The sequence below is a fragment of the Giraffa tippelskirchi genome, chromosome 8 (genome assembly GCF_054371585.1).
Source record: "Giraffa tippelskirchi isolate mGirTip1 chromosome 8, T2T-mGirTip1v1.2.pri, whole genome shotgun sequence".
Lineage (NCBI taxonomy): Eukaryota > Metazoa > Chordata > Mammalia > Artiodactyla > Giraffidae > Giraffa > Giraffa tippelskirchi.
In genome coordinates, this window is record NC_137282.1 from 158155691 (window position 1) to 158175032 (window position 19342).

Sequence of the window (19342 nt, forward strand, 5' to 3'; positions counted from 1 at the left end):
TCCAATACTTTGGCCACCTGATGCAAAGAATTGACTCATTGGAAAAGACCCTGCTGCTGGGAAAGATTGAAGGCAGGAAGAGAAGGGGATGATAGAGGATGAGATGGTTGGATGGCATCACCAACTCGATGGACATGAATTTTAGCAAGTTCCGGGAGATGGTGATGGATAGGGAAGCCTGGCGTGCTGCAGTCCATGGGGTCGTAAAGAGTCGGACACGACTGAGCGACTGCACTGAACTGAAAACTGACTGAGGAGGGGAGGGAGAGGAAAGGGGGGAGGCAGAGGGCTCTCATAGGAAACAGCAGGGAAGAGAGTAGGGCACAACCTTTGAAAGAATGACACAATCCTAGGAGACTATTAGAGCCAAATAGGTCCAAGATGGCAGATGGAGGAGCCTCGTCATATGCTCATTGTAATACGTCAGCTAAATGATACACCACCAGCACCGTGACAGCCTAACCACAATAGGTCAAAGAAATGGGTGATGGCCCAATTCCTGGAAATCCCTGCCCCTTCCCACAAATAATTGGAATAAGCCTCCCATTTATTTAGCCTATGAAACTACCCAGCCCATAAAAACTAACCACACCATATTTTGAGGTTTTCTCTCACCTCTTGAGATGGGCCACACTCTGTCTATGGTGTATTTATCTCTAAATAAGTCCACTTCTTACCTATCACTTCATCTTTGAATTCTTTCTCGATGAGGCAAGAACGTTAAATTCACCGGGAACACCTGCAGGTTCAGTTGGTTGTCCCCCTCTCTTTGCCTGGATCCCCCATCCTACAATGGGGAGCTCTGGTCCAATGCCAAGGCAAAACAAACTCAACAAATCTTTAATCATGATTTATCAAAGCAGTTTGCAAATGAGAAGCGGGTGCAACGTGACTAACAGTTCAAAATAACATGATCCAAAACCCCCTTCTACAGTCTGTCCTGCCTTATTTACAAGGAGCTAGAGGAACAGCCAGAGATTAGAGTGCGATGCCTTTTGCAGTGGTTGGCCCAGCCGTAGGTTTGTTTCGCCTGGTATCTGAGGCAACTGAGCAGGCATTTTCTTCCGGCAAATAATGGGGCAGGCTAAGCTAATAACTTCCAACCAGGACAGGATATCTGCTCTCTTCCCTCTGGTTGGCTTAACATATTGAAAACTGTCATCAAGTGGACATTCTGTATCACTCCCTGCCTCTCTCTGCCCCCAGGATATGTTTATGGTCACAATCAAGGAGACAGCAAGCATAAGGAGATAGCCGCTGACATCAAACAGGGCTCTGTTGCAGGAAGGGGGAGCCCTTCCAGGGCCCGAGAGTGGGCTCTTGTCTAACACTCGGAAACGTATTGTCTGAGGAGACACATGTGCTGACAAAGGAAGAGACTTTATTGGGAAGGGGTGCCTGGGTGGAGAGCAGCAGGGTGAGGGGACCCAGGACAACTGCTCTGCCACGTGGCTCACTGTCTCGGGTTTTATGGCGATGGGTTTAGTTTCCGGGTTGTTTTTGGCCGATCATTCTGACTCAGGGTCCTTCCCCGTGGTGCACACAGTGCTCAGCCAAGATGGACGTCAGTGAGAAGGATTCTGGGAGGTGGTAGGACACGCGGCGTCTCCTTTTGACCCTTCCTGAACTCTTCCAGATGACGGTGGCTTGTTAGTTCCAGGCTCCTTACCAAGACCTCCTGTCGTAAAATAACTCACGCAAATAATTGCTATGGTGCTTGGCCAGGGTGGGCGGTTTCAGTCGTGCGCTTCCCCCAACAATTTTAGTTCTCATTAACCTCATTTGAGCTGTGTGTCCACCCCAGCTGGGCTCTCAGAGGTAAAACGTGAATGCCTTCTTGCCCAGCCAGGGTTACAGCCTGGGCCTGATCTGTTCTCAAGCCCTTATAATGTTCCTGCTTTTTTTCAGCACAAGTACTGGCTACTGCATCAAGGCAATGTTTTTTGTTTTTTGTTGGGCGCTCTCATGTCCACCAAGGTCACATCATCCTGTTTCCCACCCAAGGCTTGAGCTGTGTCATTCTGACAACCTCAAACACTTTGACCATCTCGAAACCAAGAAGGTAAACAAGAAAAGGTCTCTTGGACCAAAATAAAGATCACACATCATATGCTGGATTCACACACCTGAATGTGTACAGACAGGTAAATGAAAAAAAAAAAAAAAGTAGGTAAAGCTGGTGAAGGGCAGGAAAAACAGTACTAGTGGATTCCTGAGTGGCAGCTAACACTTGGCCATGGTGTCGGGGAGGCTGAGAGAAGGTGGGGACGGTGGTGAAGATTCGTTAGTGCTTGCCCCACTTACAGCTTTCAAACTGTCCTGGAGAAGACTATTGAGAGTCCCCTGGACAGCAAGGAGATCAATCCTAAAGGAAATCAGTCCTGAATATTCATTGGAAGGACCGATGTTGAAGCTGAAGCTCCAATTCTTTGGCCACCTGATGCGAAGAACTGACTCATTGGAAAAGACCCTGATGCTGAGAAAGACTGAAGGCAGGAGAAGGGGACGACAGAGGATGAGACAGTTGGATGGCATCACTGACTCGATGGACATGAGTTTGAGCAAGCTCCGGGAGGTGGCGATGGACAGGGAAGCCAGGAGTGCTGTAGTCCATGGGGTCGCAGAGTTGGACACGACTGAGCAACTGGAAACTGAACTGATGGGGGGAGAGGAAATGTTGAAATCATTGGTCTGGGTGAGAGGCGCATGCTGACCATCAAAACTTTGCAAACTATAGTGCAGAAAAGCTATGTGACCCTCCAACACATGTCCTCAGGCCACTGTGGCTTGAGCACAGAGTGATGTATAATAAGAGTGAACCTGAAATACATTTAGGACCTCTCTGGAATACACTTAGGACCTCCCTGGAGGTGCAGTGGCTAAGAGTCTGCCTGCCAATGCAGGGTCCCAGAAGATTCCACATGCCTAGGAGCCACTAAGCCCATGTGCCACAACTATTAGAGCCTGTCCCCAGGTGGCACTAGTGGTAAAGAATCTGCCTGCAGATCCTGGAGACAGGAGACTCAGGTTCCATTCCTGGGTTGGGAAGAGGAGGAAATGGCGACCTACTCCAGTATTCTTGCCTGGGAAATCCCACGGACAGAGGAGTCTAGCAGACTACAGTCCATAGGGTCACAAAGAGTCAGACACAACTGAAGTGACTTAGCACAACATTTGGAAAAAACCTACTCGTGGCTTTGTCTAAAGCAGGTCAAGAAAAAAATGTCACATACTGTTCAGGTCAGAGGATGAAAGACAGGCATTGAGAAACCACATTAAGAACTGGTTAGTCAGGCCAAGAAAATTTAATTTTCTTTTTCTCTATGAGGAGCTGTCAGTGTTCATATGGGCTGCAGCATGTAATTTTTGAATTGGGGTCATCACAATGCATTGTATTTTTATGATCTACATGAAAAGAATCTGTAATGGAAGTAATTCCTACCTCAAAACAATGCAAGGCCTTGGGTCTGCATTAAATGATATGATCCATGTTCATGTCAAAAAAAAAAAAAAAGGCTCAGAATGTTTGCTTTCTTTACCTTAAATTCAATCATCATTCTTTCATATCATTCCTGAGCTAAACAGATTAAAGTCAAACAATCAATAATGATGAAAATAAACGTAATGCATATGAAAGAAAAGGAAAAATGGTTGGTTAGAAAAATAGTATAACTGCTGATGTGTAAGTTTGGTTTTTGTTTTTAACCACTCCATGCCACACAAGAAATTCTCTATAACTGCTGCTTTTGATATTGCTTTCTAAGACTGCAGATTTGTTCACTCCAAGATCCAGAAGAAAAAAAAAATCACTAAAAATCTTAGCAGGGTCATTTTCTTTATCAAATGATGGGTTACTGCCATCATTGTTGCCCAAAGCAACAACCCTGTACAAACCCAGATCTGGTCTTTAAAGTAGGGTCTTCTGCTATTACATGTTCTTTTTATTTCTTTGGTGCAGAGTTAGGTGCCCATTGGTTAAGTTCACAGATAGTGGACTATGGATTGGAGCACAGTCTGGCTTGTACTGGTGCTGCCCCCAGGATGAACTTGGCATTGAGCAGCCTTCCCAAGATGAACCAGATGCTTTGGAAAAACAGAGAGAGGGAGAACAGTCCTGTTGCTGTTGACCAGGGGAGTAAGGACTTTAGGAAAATTCCCAGAAAACCTGAAGATGCTAGAAGATGCAGTCTGAAGCTGACCCATTAAGATTTGGCAAAGGGATCTAGACTCTGTGTGTGTGTGTGTGTGTGTGTGTGTGTGTGTGTGTGTGTGTGGTGACAGAGCGCGGGTGGTTGATCTGAAGCTGAGTTGGCAGAAGTGCTGATGGGCATATAAAACGTTATTTCCATTTGATTCAGTTCAGTAAATATTTATTCTTATTGCACTGGATGCTTCGTATGTTGAGCTGCCAAAAATATAAAAGACCCCAAAGAGATAATAGTTGTCAGGGCAATATGATTTCCACGTTCACAATTATAGCACAAAGAAGATCACAGAATGACATAAAGGAGTTACAACTAGGTTTAGCACATTGAGATAAAAAATCAGCAAACACTTCCCACATGACAAGGCCTTGAATGTAGACATATTCAGGCCATTATCTAAACAGGAGAAATTGAAGAGAATGACTCAAGGAAAGAGGAAGAAAAGTAGCAAAGGCAGAAATACAAGGCATGGTTTTTCTGGAGTGTCCCTTTCAGGGAAGGCAGCCTTGGGAACTAATTAATCAGTGACATTGATGTGGCGTTCCACAGGGCTTTGCAAACATCCAACATCCAACGTTGAGATGACTGGATTGAATAATTCAGTAAGCTGTTGCTGAAAGTTACTGAGGCTTTTGGAATTGAGAAGTTACTCTTAGAAGAAAAATATGTCAAGAGTGTTAGAATGATTTGAAGAGGGAGACTTGTGGGCCAGAGACACCACATGATCTAACGATCACTTGAGAGGTTGGCACCACGGGCCGAAGTTAGAGCAGTAATGATGGAACCACAATGGCGATGCTTACTGGACACACGCAGAATGTATGGAATGTGCTGATTAGGTCTGAGGGGCTGGAAGAGGAGATGTCAGCTGACCTGGAAGACGGCGGTGCCTGGGGTTCTGGAGAAGGGGGCTATGGGAAGTAGGCAATAAAACAGGGGGGTGGGTATGAGCAAGGGCCAGTGAGCGCCTCGGGAATAGATACCCAAAAGCCTGGGAGGAATGCAGAGAGGGCCTGGGGAGCACAATGGAGACTTATGATTCATCAGGACAGAATGGGGTTGAGCTTGGAGGCCAATGAGGTCACCAAGGGAGACGAACAGCAGGAGCCCAAAAGCAAACCTGGTAAAGACTCTCGGGGGATGTTTATTGAGACCTAAACTCTCCCCAGTTCTACATTTCACTGAGACCAGTGGCTCTAAATCAACTATTATCCAAGTCTCAGTTCAGTGGTTGGTGACCAAGAATACGAAAAGAACAGAATCCAATTAAATACATTTCCAAAGAGGGATTATAAAAGCAATGCCTTTTAACACACGTGGCAACTTTTTCCTAAGGTGGAAGCCATCACTCCAAGTTCTGGGTGACAAAGTATTGTCCAAAGACTGCTGGCTTCAGGCAGTCATTCCTTCATGGCACTTTTATCTCTGTCTGCATTTTCGGAGTAAGAACACCTTTTCGAAAAGAGCGATTCTATACGATGCATTGAGGATCGGCGGCAGAACCCTACACTAGAAGCAGGATGATCTGAATTTGGGCCTTGACTTTGCCAATTCCTAGCCAAAAAATAAACTCAACAAACATTTAGAGAAGGTGCTCATACCACAGGTAGGCTGGGTTTCAAAGTCAACAGGTACAGGGGAGACAGCGTGCAGTCAGAATTCCTCTGGAGAAAGGCCCAGGGAAGGAGCTCCGTTAAGATGACACAGTCTCTCCATAATTCCGACAAGGCACATTCTCCCTTGAATCCAGGTCCAGAGAGTGACATCTTACGAGCACTGGATGGAGAGCTTGGCTTTAGCTGAGGAGCCGTGTCATGAGATCACACTGTCTCTTTAAGGTTGGTGAGCTCCGAAAACCAAGACCCCCCTCATGGCAATAAGCAGAATCCACCAGGGGACCCCAGACTCATTGTGTGGAATGGTGGGCAGGGGAGGGATGACCATCTAAACTTACATACACTGCGCGTGTGCACGTGTGTGTGTGTGTGTATGTGTGTGTGTGGACAGAGAGAGAGAGAAAATATAGTTGAGTTTACGCAAGTTAAATAACTCCGAGGAGTCGGGACTCCAGTGCTCATTTGCCAGACGTTGTGCAGCGAATAAGGAAAAAGAAATCAGCAGGTGGCTGGGCTACCTTTGCAGGTGAGTCTCCCAGGGCCTCTCAGAACACAGACGCAGCACCGGAAGACCGACAGGAGTACATGGGATACAGGGGGATGGAGTTCATTGGAGCGAGCATCAGGAAGGCTCTTTAGAGAAGGTGACTCTAAGCTGAATCTTTGAAGAAAAGCACATGCCAATCAGAGGAGGGAGAGGGAGGCAGAGCCTTCTAGAGCCTCTGGGCCGGGGGACCGGCAAGAGTCGAGGCAGGGAGGCTGAGCCCTTTGAAGGTCAAGGGGGCCCCCTTGACCTTCAAAGTCCCCTTCCAACAGAGGGGCTGGGATGAGCCCCCTTCCAGCAGAGGGGCCAGGATGTCACGCTTAGGTAATGGGGATCCACGGCTAGTGTCTAAGGAGAGAGACATGGTCACAGGACCACAGTGCTTTTATCAAGGTCATTCTGTCACTGGAGGATGGATTAAAGCAGGCTGAGAAAGGCATCAGGGAAAGTCATTAGGAAAGGAAGTTAGATTATCGTCGGAGAGAGATGAGCAGAGAGGGGGTGACAGCACTGGACTTGGAAAGGAGGCCGACAGCCAGACCCCACTCACGGACCGTTCACCCGGTCCCTGGCAGGACCCAAGCCCTTGCCTCTGCTGCCAATAACCCTATGAATGGGCGCTGCCAGGTCAAGTTTAGTCGCTCAGTTGTGTCCGACTCTTTTGTGACCCCATTGCCTATAGCCCGCCAGGCTCCGCTGTTCATGGGATTCTCCAGGCAAGAATACTGGAGTGGGTAGTCATTCCCTTCTCCTGGGAATCTTCCTGACCCAGGGATAGAACCCAGGTTTTCTGCATTGCAGAGAGATTCTTTACCATCTGAGCCACCAGGGAAGCCCATAATATACTTACTCACTATTATATCTCAGACTCAGCACAGTGTCCAAGTGCTCAGCAGGGTTGGGAGAAGGGGGATAAATTATGAGTTTGGAATTAACATAGAAACACTCCCCTCCAGTCGCTCAGTCTTGTTCGACTCTTTGCTACCTCATGGGACTGTAGCCTGCCAGGCTCCTCTGTCCACGGAATTCTCCAGGCAAGAACACTGGAGTGGGTTTTTGCCATTCCCTTCTCCAGGGGATCTTCCCAACCCAGGGATTGAATCTGGGTCTCCTGCATTGCAGGCAAATTCTTTACCATCTGAGCCACCAAGGAAGCCCACAGACACACTACTATATATAAAATAGATACCTGGACTCCCCTGGTGGTCCAGAGGCTAAGATTCTGCGCGCCCATGCAGGGGGCCCGGGTTTGATCTCTGGTCAGGAAACTAGATTCCCCATGCCACAGCTAAAGATCCCAAGTGTCACAACTAAGGCCCACAACAATTTGGGGCAGCCAAATAAACAAATAAACATCTAAAAAGATAGATAATCAACAAGGATCTGCTGTATAGCACAGGAAACTATACTCAATATTTTGTAATAGCTTATAAGGGAAAATAATCTGAAAAGTGATTTTTATACACATATGTATAAGTGATCACTTTGCTATATACCTGAAACTAATACAACATTGTAAACCAACTATATTTCAATAAAAAATAAATTTATTGAATGAATATCTATATTACAGGTGAAGAATATAATAATAATAACAGAATGATAGTAACAACAGTAAAAAAATGAACACTCAAAATATGTGCTGGGCCAAACTGTCACTAGCCAAACTCATTGAAGCCTCGCAGATCTGATGTAAATATCATTATTTCCTCCATTTTACAGATCGGGGAACTGAAGCTCCCACATTTAGGTAACTTGTCCAGTTACATGCCTTGTAAATGGCAGAGCAGTTGGTCTGGCTCCTGGGTCCAGCTTTCAACATCTATGCTACGTGGTTACTCTGATGACTCCCCTGAGCTGCTGGGACTGTCAGGAATAAAAACCTTTCTTTTCTCCCGGGAGGGCCAGCTGTGAGAAGCAAACACTTGGGGCTACTTCTGAGTCTCTCTGACACCATGTTGGGAGGGAGAAACTGAAAAGAGTCAACTCAGAGATACAGTGAACATCTCAGACCAAACTGGGACATTCCTGGCTTTACCATGGGAGGTCCCATGCCCAAGACACTCCCTCAGACTTGGGCACACAGGGACAACTGGTCACCTTACAGAGAGAGGACTCTGGTGTTTTAGAGTCCCAAATGCACTGTTCCGGGCCTTGGTCTAGCTTTCCTTGGAGGCCCTCCTTGGACACCTCAGTTCTATTGACGTGATCCGGTAAGTCCGGGTGTGTTTGTTTAAGCAACTTTGAGTTGCATTTCTATCACATGCACCTCAAAGAGCCATAACACACACCCAAAGAAAGTCCACGCGTAAATAAAACTCAAAGTCAAACAAGCAAAATAAATCAAAGTAAGAAACACACTATTTTTAGTACTGAAAAATGAGGAAATGTGGTCATCTCTGAGGTTGAGGTAATCTATTTGACAAAGGGGCTCAAAAAAAAAAAGTATACAAAATGGAAAGAGGAAAAGGCAAATGAAAACATTCTTATGGAAGAAAAGCCTCATGGCATGAGAAAGGTCAGAGTAATGAGCAAAAATCCAAAGAAGAGGCAGGAGGGGGAAAGGAGCTGAAGCCAAAGCATGGAGCAGTTTTGCCTTTTCTTTTTCTTTTTTTCTCAAACTATTCTAAGCCTTTTTTTTTTTTTGGCTGCAGCACGCAGGTTCCTTAGCTGTGGCCTGCAGGGTCTTCGTTCCCAGACCAGGGATTGAACCCACGCCCCCTGCACTGAAAGGCCGAGTCTTAACCACTGGACCGCTAGGGGGTCCAGTTTTAGGTCTTCGTTAGACCCACTGTAAGGAGGGAGAAGACAAGTGAGCTCCTTGTGGAAGGGACGGAAAAGACTTGACCAGCAGTGGCTTCTGCAGATACTCAACAACCACACAAGACTTGAAACATCTCAGTGGTCTCTGGCACTCCGCCCTGGGGCAGACAAGCCAAAGAAAATGCTATGGAAATAACCAGAAAAACTAGGGAAAACAGGCTTTTCTTCAGGTGACAGATAGCAGTGATAACAAAGACTGGAGAAGTTCTGAAACATCAGCATGAACCAGAATTCGTGCCGGGGGCACAGGATAGAGCCTCAGGCTCACCATAAACCCCATGCTCTATAGCATGAGTCAGAGAAATTCGTGCTCCTGAAGGGTTTCCTTTGAGAATGTGGCCAGAAGGTAGACATCTAGATAATCCATCTGTACACAGCCAAACAGGATGGAAGGAGAGCCATTCTCTCTGGCCTCCCCCAAAGAAGGATGTGAGACCAGGGCCCCCTGGGACTCTCTCTGGCCTGGCCAGCACCATTTCTAATTCTAACACCGTTGGAGAAAACCTGAGTGATGGGAACCAAGAGAGAATTCATTGTCTCAATAGAAAGACAACATGAAAAAAAAAAAAGCAGTGTGAGGATATGCGACTCAGTCCTACCTCAGTGAATATACTTTCACGGAGTCACTCATTTTAAACTCCTTTAGTTTTCTGATATCATTCAGGAACAGGATCCTAGTGATGTTCATGGTCTTAGTCCTTTTGTGGGTGTTTCAAGGAGCACGATATGCCTGTGCAGGGTCTTTCTAACACAACCACTTTAATTTAGGATATTTAGCGGGACTTCCCTAGTGGTCCAGTGGCTAAGACTCCTCTGCACTTTCAATGCAGGGGGCCCAGGTGCGATCCCTGGTCAGGGAACTAGATCCAACCTGCCACAACTAAGAGTTCACAAGCGACAACTAAAGATCCCAAGGGCTGCCACTAAGACCTGGCACAGCCAAGGAGGTAAATAAATAACTACCTAAAAAAAAAAAGATCTTTTAGGATGTTTAGGACAGAGAGAGAAGGAAACTTTGAGGGAGGCCAGGAAAAGCACTATCTGAACTTGGAGAAAGATGTTTATGCTGTGTTTATCGAAGGACTTTTCCCCTTAAAATATGACACGGAGAAGGGAAGAGCTGATACAGTCAAAGGTTGCCTGGTAATAAAGAACCAGGTTCACGCACCGTATCCTAAATCCCAGAGAACGACCACTGGCGAGACTGGAGCACTGGCATCGCCTTTGAAGACGGGGAGGTCCAGCACTGGGGCCAGGAATTAACTTCTTTGTCACCTGTGATTCGGGAAGGGCCCACCTACGGTCAGGATATCCTCCTGTTGGCTCCCTGAACCAGGATGCCACCCGGAATGTAAGAGAGGAAGGCGGCCAGCCCCTGGGAAGTGGCACATTATTCCGAAAGGCATCCCTTGAAGAGTCAGATCAGTGAGGTCCTCAGCACGAAGCTCTCGCCTCCAGTTTCCCACGGGGGTGATGACATGCACTTGCCAAGGCCAAGGGGCAGCAAGACTGAGGGAGTCTAGACTCACCGGTATCTTGGCCTCTCTACAAGTTCTCAACAGCTGCGTGCTATGCGTTTATGTGGTTCTGAGTATTGTGTCCTCTGCAAAAAAAAAAAGCATGTGTAGGAACAAAAAAAAGGGTCTTGCCTATTGGGTCTTTTATTTTGTAGCTGGGGGGATAGGAGGTTCCAAGAGATGACTTATGTGGAAAATCCCTTGGACGGAAGAGCCTGGCAGGCTCCAGTTCACAGAGTCACAAGAGTTAGACACGGCTTAGTGACTAAACCACCACCACTACCATACAGTCACCAAGAGAGGTCAGAAGGCACGGAGCTACCCCACGAACCTACAGCAAAAATGGTCTTGTCTCCTGAGCCTATCGAGGTATATGATTCTCAGCCTCCTGCCTTTATTTCACCAGGGCTGGAAAGGAGAAGGGGGCTAAGGAGAAAAAAAGGGGTCGGGAGGAGGGAGGTAAAAGATTATTTTTCCCTTGATTTTCTTAAGTTGATTTGACATTGGTAAGACTGACCATCCTTTTGCTAAGCAAACACAGACATTTAACACTAACCCAAACCCATGTTTTTCTTTTTTTTTTAAGAAATGACAATTCAGGCTTTTGTGAAGTTACAACTGCCTTCATCTCAGTATGATATCTCTGGAACCATGTGGCTAGTATGAAACCATCGTAGTCTCAAGGGGATACTGAAAACACAAAGGGAATACTTAAATATGAAAACCAGCCTCTAAGTACCTAACGTCCCCCACTTAGACACCCAAGATGGAAACAACACGTAAAAGGTGAAAAGGCGGTGGCCCCCAGGAAGAGGCAGGTCAGGACACAGAGTGTGCAATGATGGGAGCAAGCCCTGTTCCCTGCCAGTCACCCTGGGACTCAGAGACCAAACACGGCATTTTCCAGAGAATGCTGGCATGTTTATCGCCCAGTAGGCCCTGCCCTGCAGTCTAAGAGCATCTACCAGTGTTTCCAACTTGGCAGCCCCCCAAAAACCAGAACAATGATTGCTTTTCTCTAGCTATAATAATGTTGTCGAGTTCATCAGAGATCCATTTTGTATTTTTCAGAGTCCAAAGCATGCTGTTTCCTTCAGAAGAAATCCTATCATGTTTTATATAGTTTTAAAAATCAATGATCTGGTCCATTAACACAGGTAGAACTGTTCTGATGAGAAAGGAAAGAGCTTCTCCTGGAATCTCATTCTTTATCTTAAGTTAAAAATAAATGTATTTTTAAAACGTGATGCCTATGATGTGGTACATGCATGAGTCCAAATATTTCTCTGCCCACTGAGTCTTAGGGAGACAGCTGTGGTGCCACAGTAAAGCCTCATGCTTCGCCATTCACTCACTCATTCATTCATTTTTTTATTGAGCATTTACTATGTGTTCTTTGCATGGAGGATACAGCAGGTAACAAATAGAAAATGATCCACTTCATGGAGCTAATGTGGAGAAGGCCAAAAACAAATTCATGCAAATAAGTAGATTTAGTAATTCAAGAAGATGATAAAAATCTTTGAAGGAAGAGTGGGATGGTCAGTTCAGCTTCTCAAAGTTGATGACATCTGGCTGATAAGGGGGAATCTTGGAATGGGCAGGGGAGTGGCCAAGCCAATGGCCCTGGGATTTCAGCAAGTCTGACAAATTTGGGCAAAAGAAAGAACACCAGAGGGGATGGGGCGCAATTAATCCTGATTGCGGTAAAGATTTAATAAAATGATAAATTCAAGAGAACACGATGACTGCAGATCAATACCATTAAGAGGTATTGGTTTGGCTTGGTTAGACTACCGAAATGTCACCTAAAGAACATCATTCTTTCAGGGTTTAGAAAGAATTCAGGTGAAAACTACATACTTCAGCTTTTATCTCCTAATCAACAAGGAGCAGGCTCTCGAAAAGCCCTTTCAAGTACAGAATGTCGCCTTCATGGGAAATAGGGAATCCCACATACCTGGAATCCTATTGAGTGTCACCCAGAAATGTTCATCCGGACTGAAGGTGTCTTTGGACCACTGGAGCAAGTCAAGGGCCCGTGGGTCATGGAGAATAAAGTTGGTAAACTCTCTGGACAGGGCCACATAGGCAGAGCCAAAGTAGATGGTGAGATTGTGAGGAGGAGGTGGCTTCAAGGCTGTGGTTCTTATCACATAGGAACGCTCTTTGCCCAGGTGCTCCCGGTGGACATACTTAGTCCGCCCAATTGCGTGAGCTGGGGGCAGCACCCCGGGGGTGATGTTTTTCCCTTTAAATCCCTTCAGATACTGAACGATCTCCCTGTTGGTTTTCAGGGGGAAGTCTTGCCCACAGGTGTTGAGGGCGTATTTCCACGGAACCTCCGAGGCTGCAAGATCTTTGATGCAGTTCAGGTCAGCCTGGAGCCGGGATATCCCACCATAGACCACAGGCTCCATCTTGGTAGCCAGAAAAGCATTTGGGAAGCAGCTCAGTAACTGCTCCACTGAGTCTTTAAACTCAACTGTCGCTTTCTCATCCACATGAACACAGTAGACGTTCTGAGGCATGTAGACAGCCCTGAAGAGTCTGGCAAAGGTGTCGAAGTTGTGATGGATGACCATGATATATGCCAAAGGAAACTCGGCTTCTTCCTTGGATAAGGGCGCCGTGATGTAGTGGCTTTGGGTCAGGTACGCCTTGCAGGAAGACTTCTCATACATCATCAGTTTGTTTCTCCAGAGTAATGGGGTTTTGTCTTTGATAAGGGATGTGCAAACTTGAGTCAGCATCCAAATGTCTGAGTTATTTAGCCTCTGGAAGGCTTGCTCTCCCCCAAAGTTGAACACGCAAAACACGATGAAAACGATGACACAAGAGACAGAAATGATGAAGAGGGAGCGCATCGGTGAAGGCATGCCTCCAGAGGAGTTAAGAGTTCAAAGACCGTCAAAATCGGTTAAGTCCTATCCCAAACTTACTTTTTCCCTCTGGGTTCTTAGCTTGGTGCATACTCCGGGCATTCCTGCCCTGAACGGGAGGTTGGGGAATTTCCCGGGTTTCCACGCGGGAGTCCAGCCGCTGGCGCTTTCCCCAGGCTGATAGTAGCGACTGATCCCGCCCCGGCCTCTGCCTCCCAAGCCGCCTTTGTCTACACCCCGCAGCAGGTTGCTTTAAGCCCAGCCTCTTCCCCTCCCAGCGGCTTCCCCGCTCGCCGCAGCTGCTGGTTTCACTACAACTCCGGTCATTCCTCCCCTCACCACCGCCACCACCCACCCCCGCAGCTGTAGTTTCTTAGATCTCTTTTCTCGCATTTCGCCAGGTTTTTGTCTCCCTGACCCCCTCCCCCTTGTTGTGGTTATTTGGGAAATGAGTACAGTAAGAGTCAAAAGTCGAAATGATGCACTTCGCGTGCCATTTCCTGCCAGTCACCCCACAGGCTGCGACACTCACCCCCGCTTATTTCCCATGACCGGGAGGGTCCCTCGACAGTCCCAGCACAATCCTGGGTGTACCCGGTAGCCTCCATTCTCAAATATGCCGCGTCAGGGTGGGGTGGGTGGGAATGCAGGGACCAGGTCCCAAAGAAAGCCTCTCCTCCAACCGGCTCGACGGTACCGCCGGGGCCCCGCCCTTCTCCTTTCCAATCTGGCGCTTAAAGGAGCTCCTGTCCTAGGGGATCTTAAAGTGTAGGGTTCCCTGTCCTGTCACTGAGATCAGGGCGCAGTCCCTCTCCTCCCCCTGTGCTGTTTGTCCTAGGGCTGAGACAGGGCAGGACCCCGTGGGGTCCTCCCTGGTACAAAGACTCTCCCTGTCCCCTATTTCTTGTTTGTAGGAAATAAGCTTTCTTCAGCCTCCTTGACCTTCCCTGCGGTCCAAAGGGCAGATTCAAACTGTTGCTAATCAGGGGTGAGAGGGGAGGGGCGTGCAGACACCAGGGGAGAAGAGCCAAGAAACAGTATTACAGCCTTGGGGCAGGGTCCTGATTCCACCTCAGGGCATACAGGGAACAGCCTCTTTATCTTATCTGCAGAATCTAGGGCCCCTCCCAGGTAGAGGATGGTAACCTCAGACGGAGCAAAGAGCCCTGCTACCTCAGTTCAGTGGCTCTTTGAGACCCCATGGACTGCAGCACGCCAGGCCTCCCTGTCCATCACCACCTCCCAGAGCTTGCTCAAACTCATGTGCATCGAGTCGGTGATGCCATCCAACCGTCTCATCCTCTGTCATCCCCTTTTCTTCCCACCTTCAGTCTTTCCCAGCATCAGGGTCTTTTCCAGTGAGTCAGCTCTTTGCATGAGGTGGCCAAAACATTGGAGTTTCAGCTTCAACATCAGTCCTTCCAATGAATACCCAGGACTGATCTCCTTTAGGGTGGACTGGTTGGATCTCCTTGCAGTCCTAGGGACTCTCAAGAGTCTTCTCCAACACCACAGTTCAAAAGCATCAATTCTTCGGCCCTCAGCTTTCTAGTCAGTGAGAACAAAGTCACACGCCCTGCAGCCCTCATCCCGAAATTTTTCTTAAAAACTATCCCCCAAACCAGTGGGGAGTTGAGGGTTTTAGAGCACACGCCACTCATCCTCTTTACTTGGTACCTTTACAGTGAAAGTGAAAGTCACTCAGTTGTGTCTGACACTTTGCTATCCCGACCCTGTGGACTGTAGCGCGCCAGCCTCCTTCAGCCATAGAATTTTCCAGGCAAGAATACTGGAGTGGGTGGCCCATTTCTTTTTTCATGCAGATCAACATATGTTCTTTACGATGACTTCCCATGCAATTACTGCCTGCCTTCCCATTTCCCCTCACCTTTGATCTGAAAGGAACTCTCTGAGCCTTCATTCTGGAGCAGTAACGCACTATGGAGACAGTCCCCACCCTACCCGATGAAGAAAACAATGTCTTTTAATGCCCTTTCCCTGCTCCCTTTTGAAAAGTCTCTACTCTGCTATTAATAAAATTAATAGAGCAATATGCTGGTTTTTTGCTTTTAGCAGAGGCAGGAAAAGCAAGGTTAATCCCCATAGCTCAAGGCACTCTGTACTTCAGCTGAATGACTCATCACTTCCTGAACCATGGCAGGTTTTCCTTCTACCTTTATTGCTCACATTTTTCATTCTTCCAGCTCATACATTATTTTTCTCCCTCCCTTACTAAATTCTCCTCATCCTCTAAGATCTGCACGGAACTCTGCATGGAACCCACCTTCTGATTTTTACGCAAAGTGGAAATAGTAGATGGAGCCTTTAGCTGGACAGAGCAGATGAATCTAATTCTTAGTGTCCCCATAGTTCAAGCAAGATAATGGAAAATTCAATCTCAGGCTGCTTCCCTCCTCCCTCCAGATAATAGCTTTAAATATCAGGCTGTAATCTATTCTGTTTCAAAACAACAGAGAGTAATTCCAATATCTAGTTTGGCAAAGCCTTTTTGGCTTAGAATGAATATTAAAATATTTTAAATATTTGCAGTTTGACAAAGTGTTCAGACACATGACTTAGTGAGGCCACAAGAGTCTGTTTACATCATTATTTCCAACTGGCCAGCAAAAGAGGGATTCAGGTTTCTACAGGCTTAGAGGGTAGACATTAACAATATTACTCTATTGAGAAGTACAGACGTTAGCCAATTAGGAAGTTCCAGCATACTTCTTTGGTATTCAATCCGTTACTTAAAGCAACATTGTCTGAGTTTTGAAAATATAGCTGTCTTTCCTGTCTGCCCTTGGGTATTGAAAAATCCCTACAGGAGAACTTAAAAAAAAAAAAACAAAAAAAAACCACTTGTAACAGCGAAAGACCACTGTCCCCTTTCCTTCCTGTGAGGCCATAAGACCTGCTTTTCCAGCACAGACACCAGGCATTTTGGGTTTTTTTTTGTTTCTTTGCTGCTGAGACTGAACAGCTCAGCCTTGCCTCCCTGCCCCTGACTGCAGGCAAGGGCAGGATCGGCGCATGAAGGCCCAGCAACCCCACCTTTGGCTCACTCTGGAAGCAATTATTCCCAAACTAAACAATTAATCAGGCTAGACATGTTTACCCTTCCCAGGGCCACCTTAAAAGCTTATTCTTTCTTCCATTCAGAAGCTTTTATTGTTTTCTGCATCATTTAAGAGTTTTTCCGGGAACCCTCCTACACTGATGATGGGAATATAACTTGGTGCCGCCTCTGTGGAGAATAGTATTCAGGTTCCTTAAGGAACTAAAAACAGAGTTACCATATGATCTTGCAATTTCACTCTTGGGCAGATATCCAGAAAAGACAACATCTCTGATTTGAAAAGGTACCCCAAAGTTCACTGCAGCACTATTTACAATAGAAGCAATGTAAATGTCTATTGACAGAGGAATGGATAAAGAAGATGTGGTATATATATGTATACAATAGAATATTTCTGAGCCATATGAAAGAATGAAATAATGCCACTTGCAGCAATATAGATGGACCTAGAGATGATCATAGGGGCTTTCCAGGTGGCACAACGGTAAAGAATCATCCTTGCAGGAGACACAAGAAATGGGGGTTTGATCCCTGTGCTGGGAAGACCCCCTGGAGTAGGAAATGGCAACCTGCTTCAGTATTCTTGCTTGGAAAATATCCATGGACAAAGAAGGCTAGCAGTCTACAGTCCATAGGTTGCAAAGAGTTGGACACAACTGAGCAACTGAGTGCACACACACACACACACACACACACACACACACACACAGATGATCATACTAAATGAAGTATGTCGGACAGAGATGAAAATCATCTTTCTATAAGTGATGTCACTTACAGGTGAAATTAAAAAAAAAAAAGAATACAAATGAACTTATTTACAAAACAGAAACATGCTCACAGACAAAGAAAACAAACTTACGGTTATCAGAGGAGAAAAGGGGGGTGGAGGGATAAATTAGGAGTTTAGGGTTAACATATACACATGAAAATATAGATAACCGACAAGGACCTCCTGTACAACACAGCAGCACAGGGGACCATATTCAGTATCTTGTAATAACCTATAATGGAAAAGAATCTGAAAAAGAATAGATAAATAAATGTGTAGGGATAACTGAATCAGTTTGCTGTACCCATGAAACATTGTGAGTTGACTATGTGTGTATGTTAGTCGCTCAGTGGCGTCCAACTCTTTGCAACTCCATGGACTGTAGCCCACCAGGCTCCTCCATCCATGGAATTTTCCAGGCAAGAGTACTGCAGTGTGTTGCCATTTCCTTCTCCAGGGGATGTTCCCAACCCAGGGATTGAACACAGTTCTCCCGTGTTACAGGCAGACACTTTACTGTCTGAGCCACCAGGGAAGCCCCTTGAATCCATTTACACATAACTAAAGTAAAGCCTCTTAAACTACGAGGCAAGGGTGATAGCAATTCCTCAGTTAACTACATTTCCTAGAAGTCGAAGGAAATGTAGGAGGCTCTTACAGTTGAGGCTTTAGTCCTGCAGGTATTCACAGGACATCAGATACTGTATTGTTTGAGTTTTTTTCTTAAATAAAGAAGTAAAGATAAGGGAGCGATTTAAAGTCCCAAGGTCAGTAAGGAATTAATAGACAGTTAATGAGTAGAGTCTACTTTCTATTATTATTTTCCTGTTGTTCCACCTTGTGATGAGAGATATGTACATTACCTTACCTAGGTAATTTATTTATATGTGTTGAATGTGTTGAATGAATGAACAGGTGAATGAATAAAACACAACTTTTAATCACTTTTTGGGGGGGAAACCGTGCAAGATGTACTTTCTCTTGTGTTTCAAGGAAAGGTTACCCATTAACCCTTACAGTTACTAACAGGGAATGGTGGAAAAATAAGGAAACCCGGATACTGGTGAATTTTCTACCTTTAACTGATTATGTGATGTTAGGCTCCCATTGGCTTCTTCTTTAAAAATGATGCTCTTGGAACTTCCCTGATGACCTAGAGCTAAAACTCTGTTCTCCCAATGCAGGGTCGATCCCCTATCAGGTGACTAGATCCCTCATGTCAAAACTAAGACCTGGCGAAGCCAAATAAATATTTTAAAAAATAATAATAACTTAAAAATAAATAAAAAGGATGTTCTCCATGGTCCCTTCCAGATTTTTTAAAAATAGTTTTATTTATTTTTCATTTTTATTCTTTCAGTTTTTGGCTGTGCCACATGGCATGTGGGATCTTAGTTCCCCGACAAGACTCGAAGACCAGTCCTTGCATTGGAAGTGTGGAGTCTCAACCACTAGACCACCAGGGAAGTCTCCCTTTCCAAGTTTTAAAAGGAAGTACAATTTAGTATGTTGTAAGATGAATCGTTAAGCAACAGTGATGGTATGCAGGAAGTATGAGGTATGGCCCCTGTCCCGTAGGAAAGTGTATCTTTACTAGGATTTAAAATACATACAGCTGGAAAGACAACCAACAAAACAGGAAAGACTATAGATCAGTTCCAAAAAGAAGATGTCCGATAAATGTGACAGGAACTCGGAAGAGAAACAAACAATTCCCTTGCAGCTGGGATGGTTTGCAAGAGCTTCCAATGGTGAGATTCAGACAGAGCAAGGAGAAGGCATTCCAGTTGGGGAAATTACAAGAGTGAGCAAGAAGACCAAAACTAGAAAGCCTCATGTGCAGAAATTTCCCAGGGAGAGTTATAAATCTAGAATTTCTTTGGCAGAGCAGCAGATAAAAATCA

At 45.8% G+C, this 19342-nt stretch overlaps 1 protein-coding gene and 1 pseudogene across 2 annotated transcripts in view; both read right to left on the minus strand.

Moving 5' to 3' along the window:
• Positions 1–836: 836 nt before the first annotated feature.
• Positions 837–19342, minus strand: part of LOC145519050 (N-acetyllactosaminide beta-1,6-N-acetylglucosaminyl-transferase pseudogene) — a 52146-nt pseudogene continuing 33640 nt past the window's right edge. Inside the window, exon 2 of the transcript XR_014063495.1 lies at positions 837–2656. The product of XR_014063495.1 is annotated as an N-acetyllactosaminide beta-1,6-N-acetylglucosaminyl-transferase pseudogene (transcript). The remainder of the gene's footprint in view (positions 2657–19342) is intronic.
• Positions 12619–14360, minus strand: LOC145518839 (N-acetyllactosaminide beta-1,6-N-acetylglucosaminyl-transferase-like). Its single transcript, XM_081523857.1, has one exon. It carries the CDS (start codon positions 13582–13584, stop codon positions 12619–12621), a length of 966 nt encoding a protein of 321 aa, XP_081379983.1. The 5' UTR covers positions 13585–14360.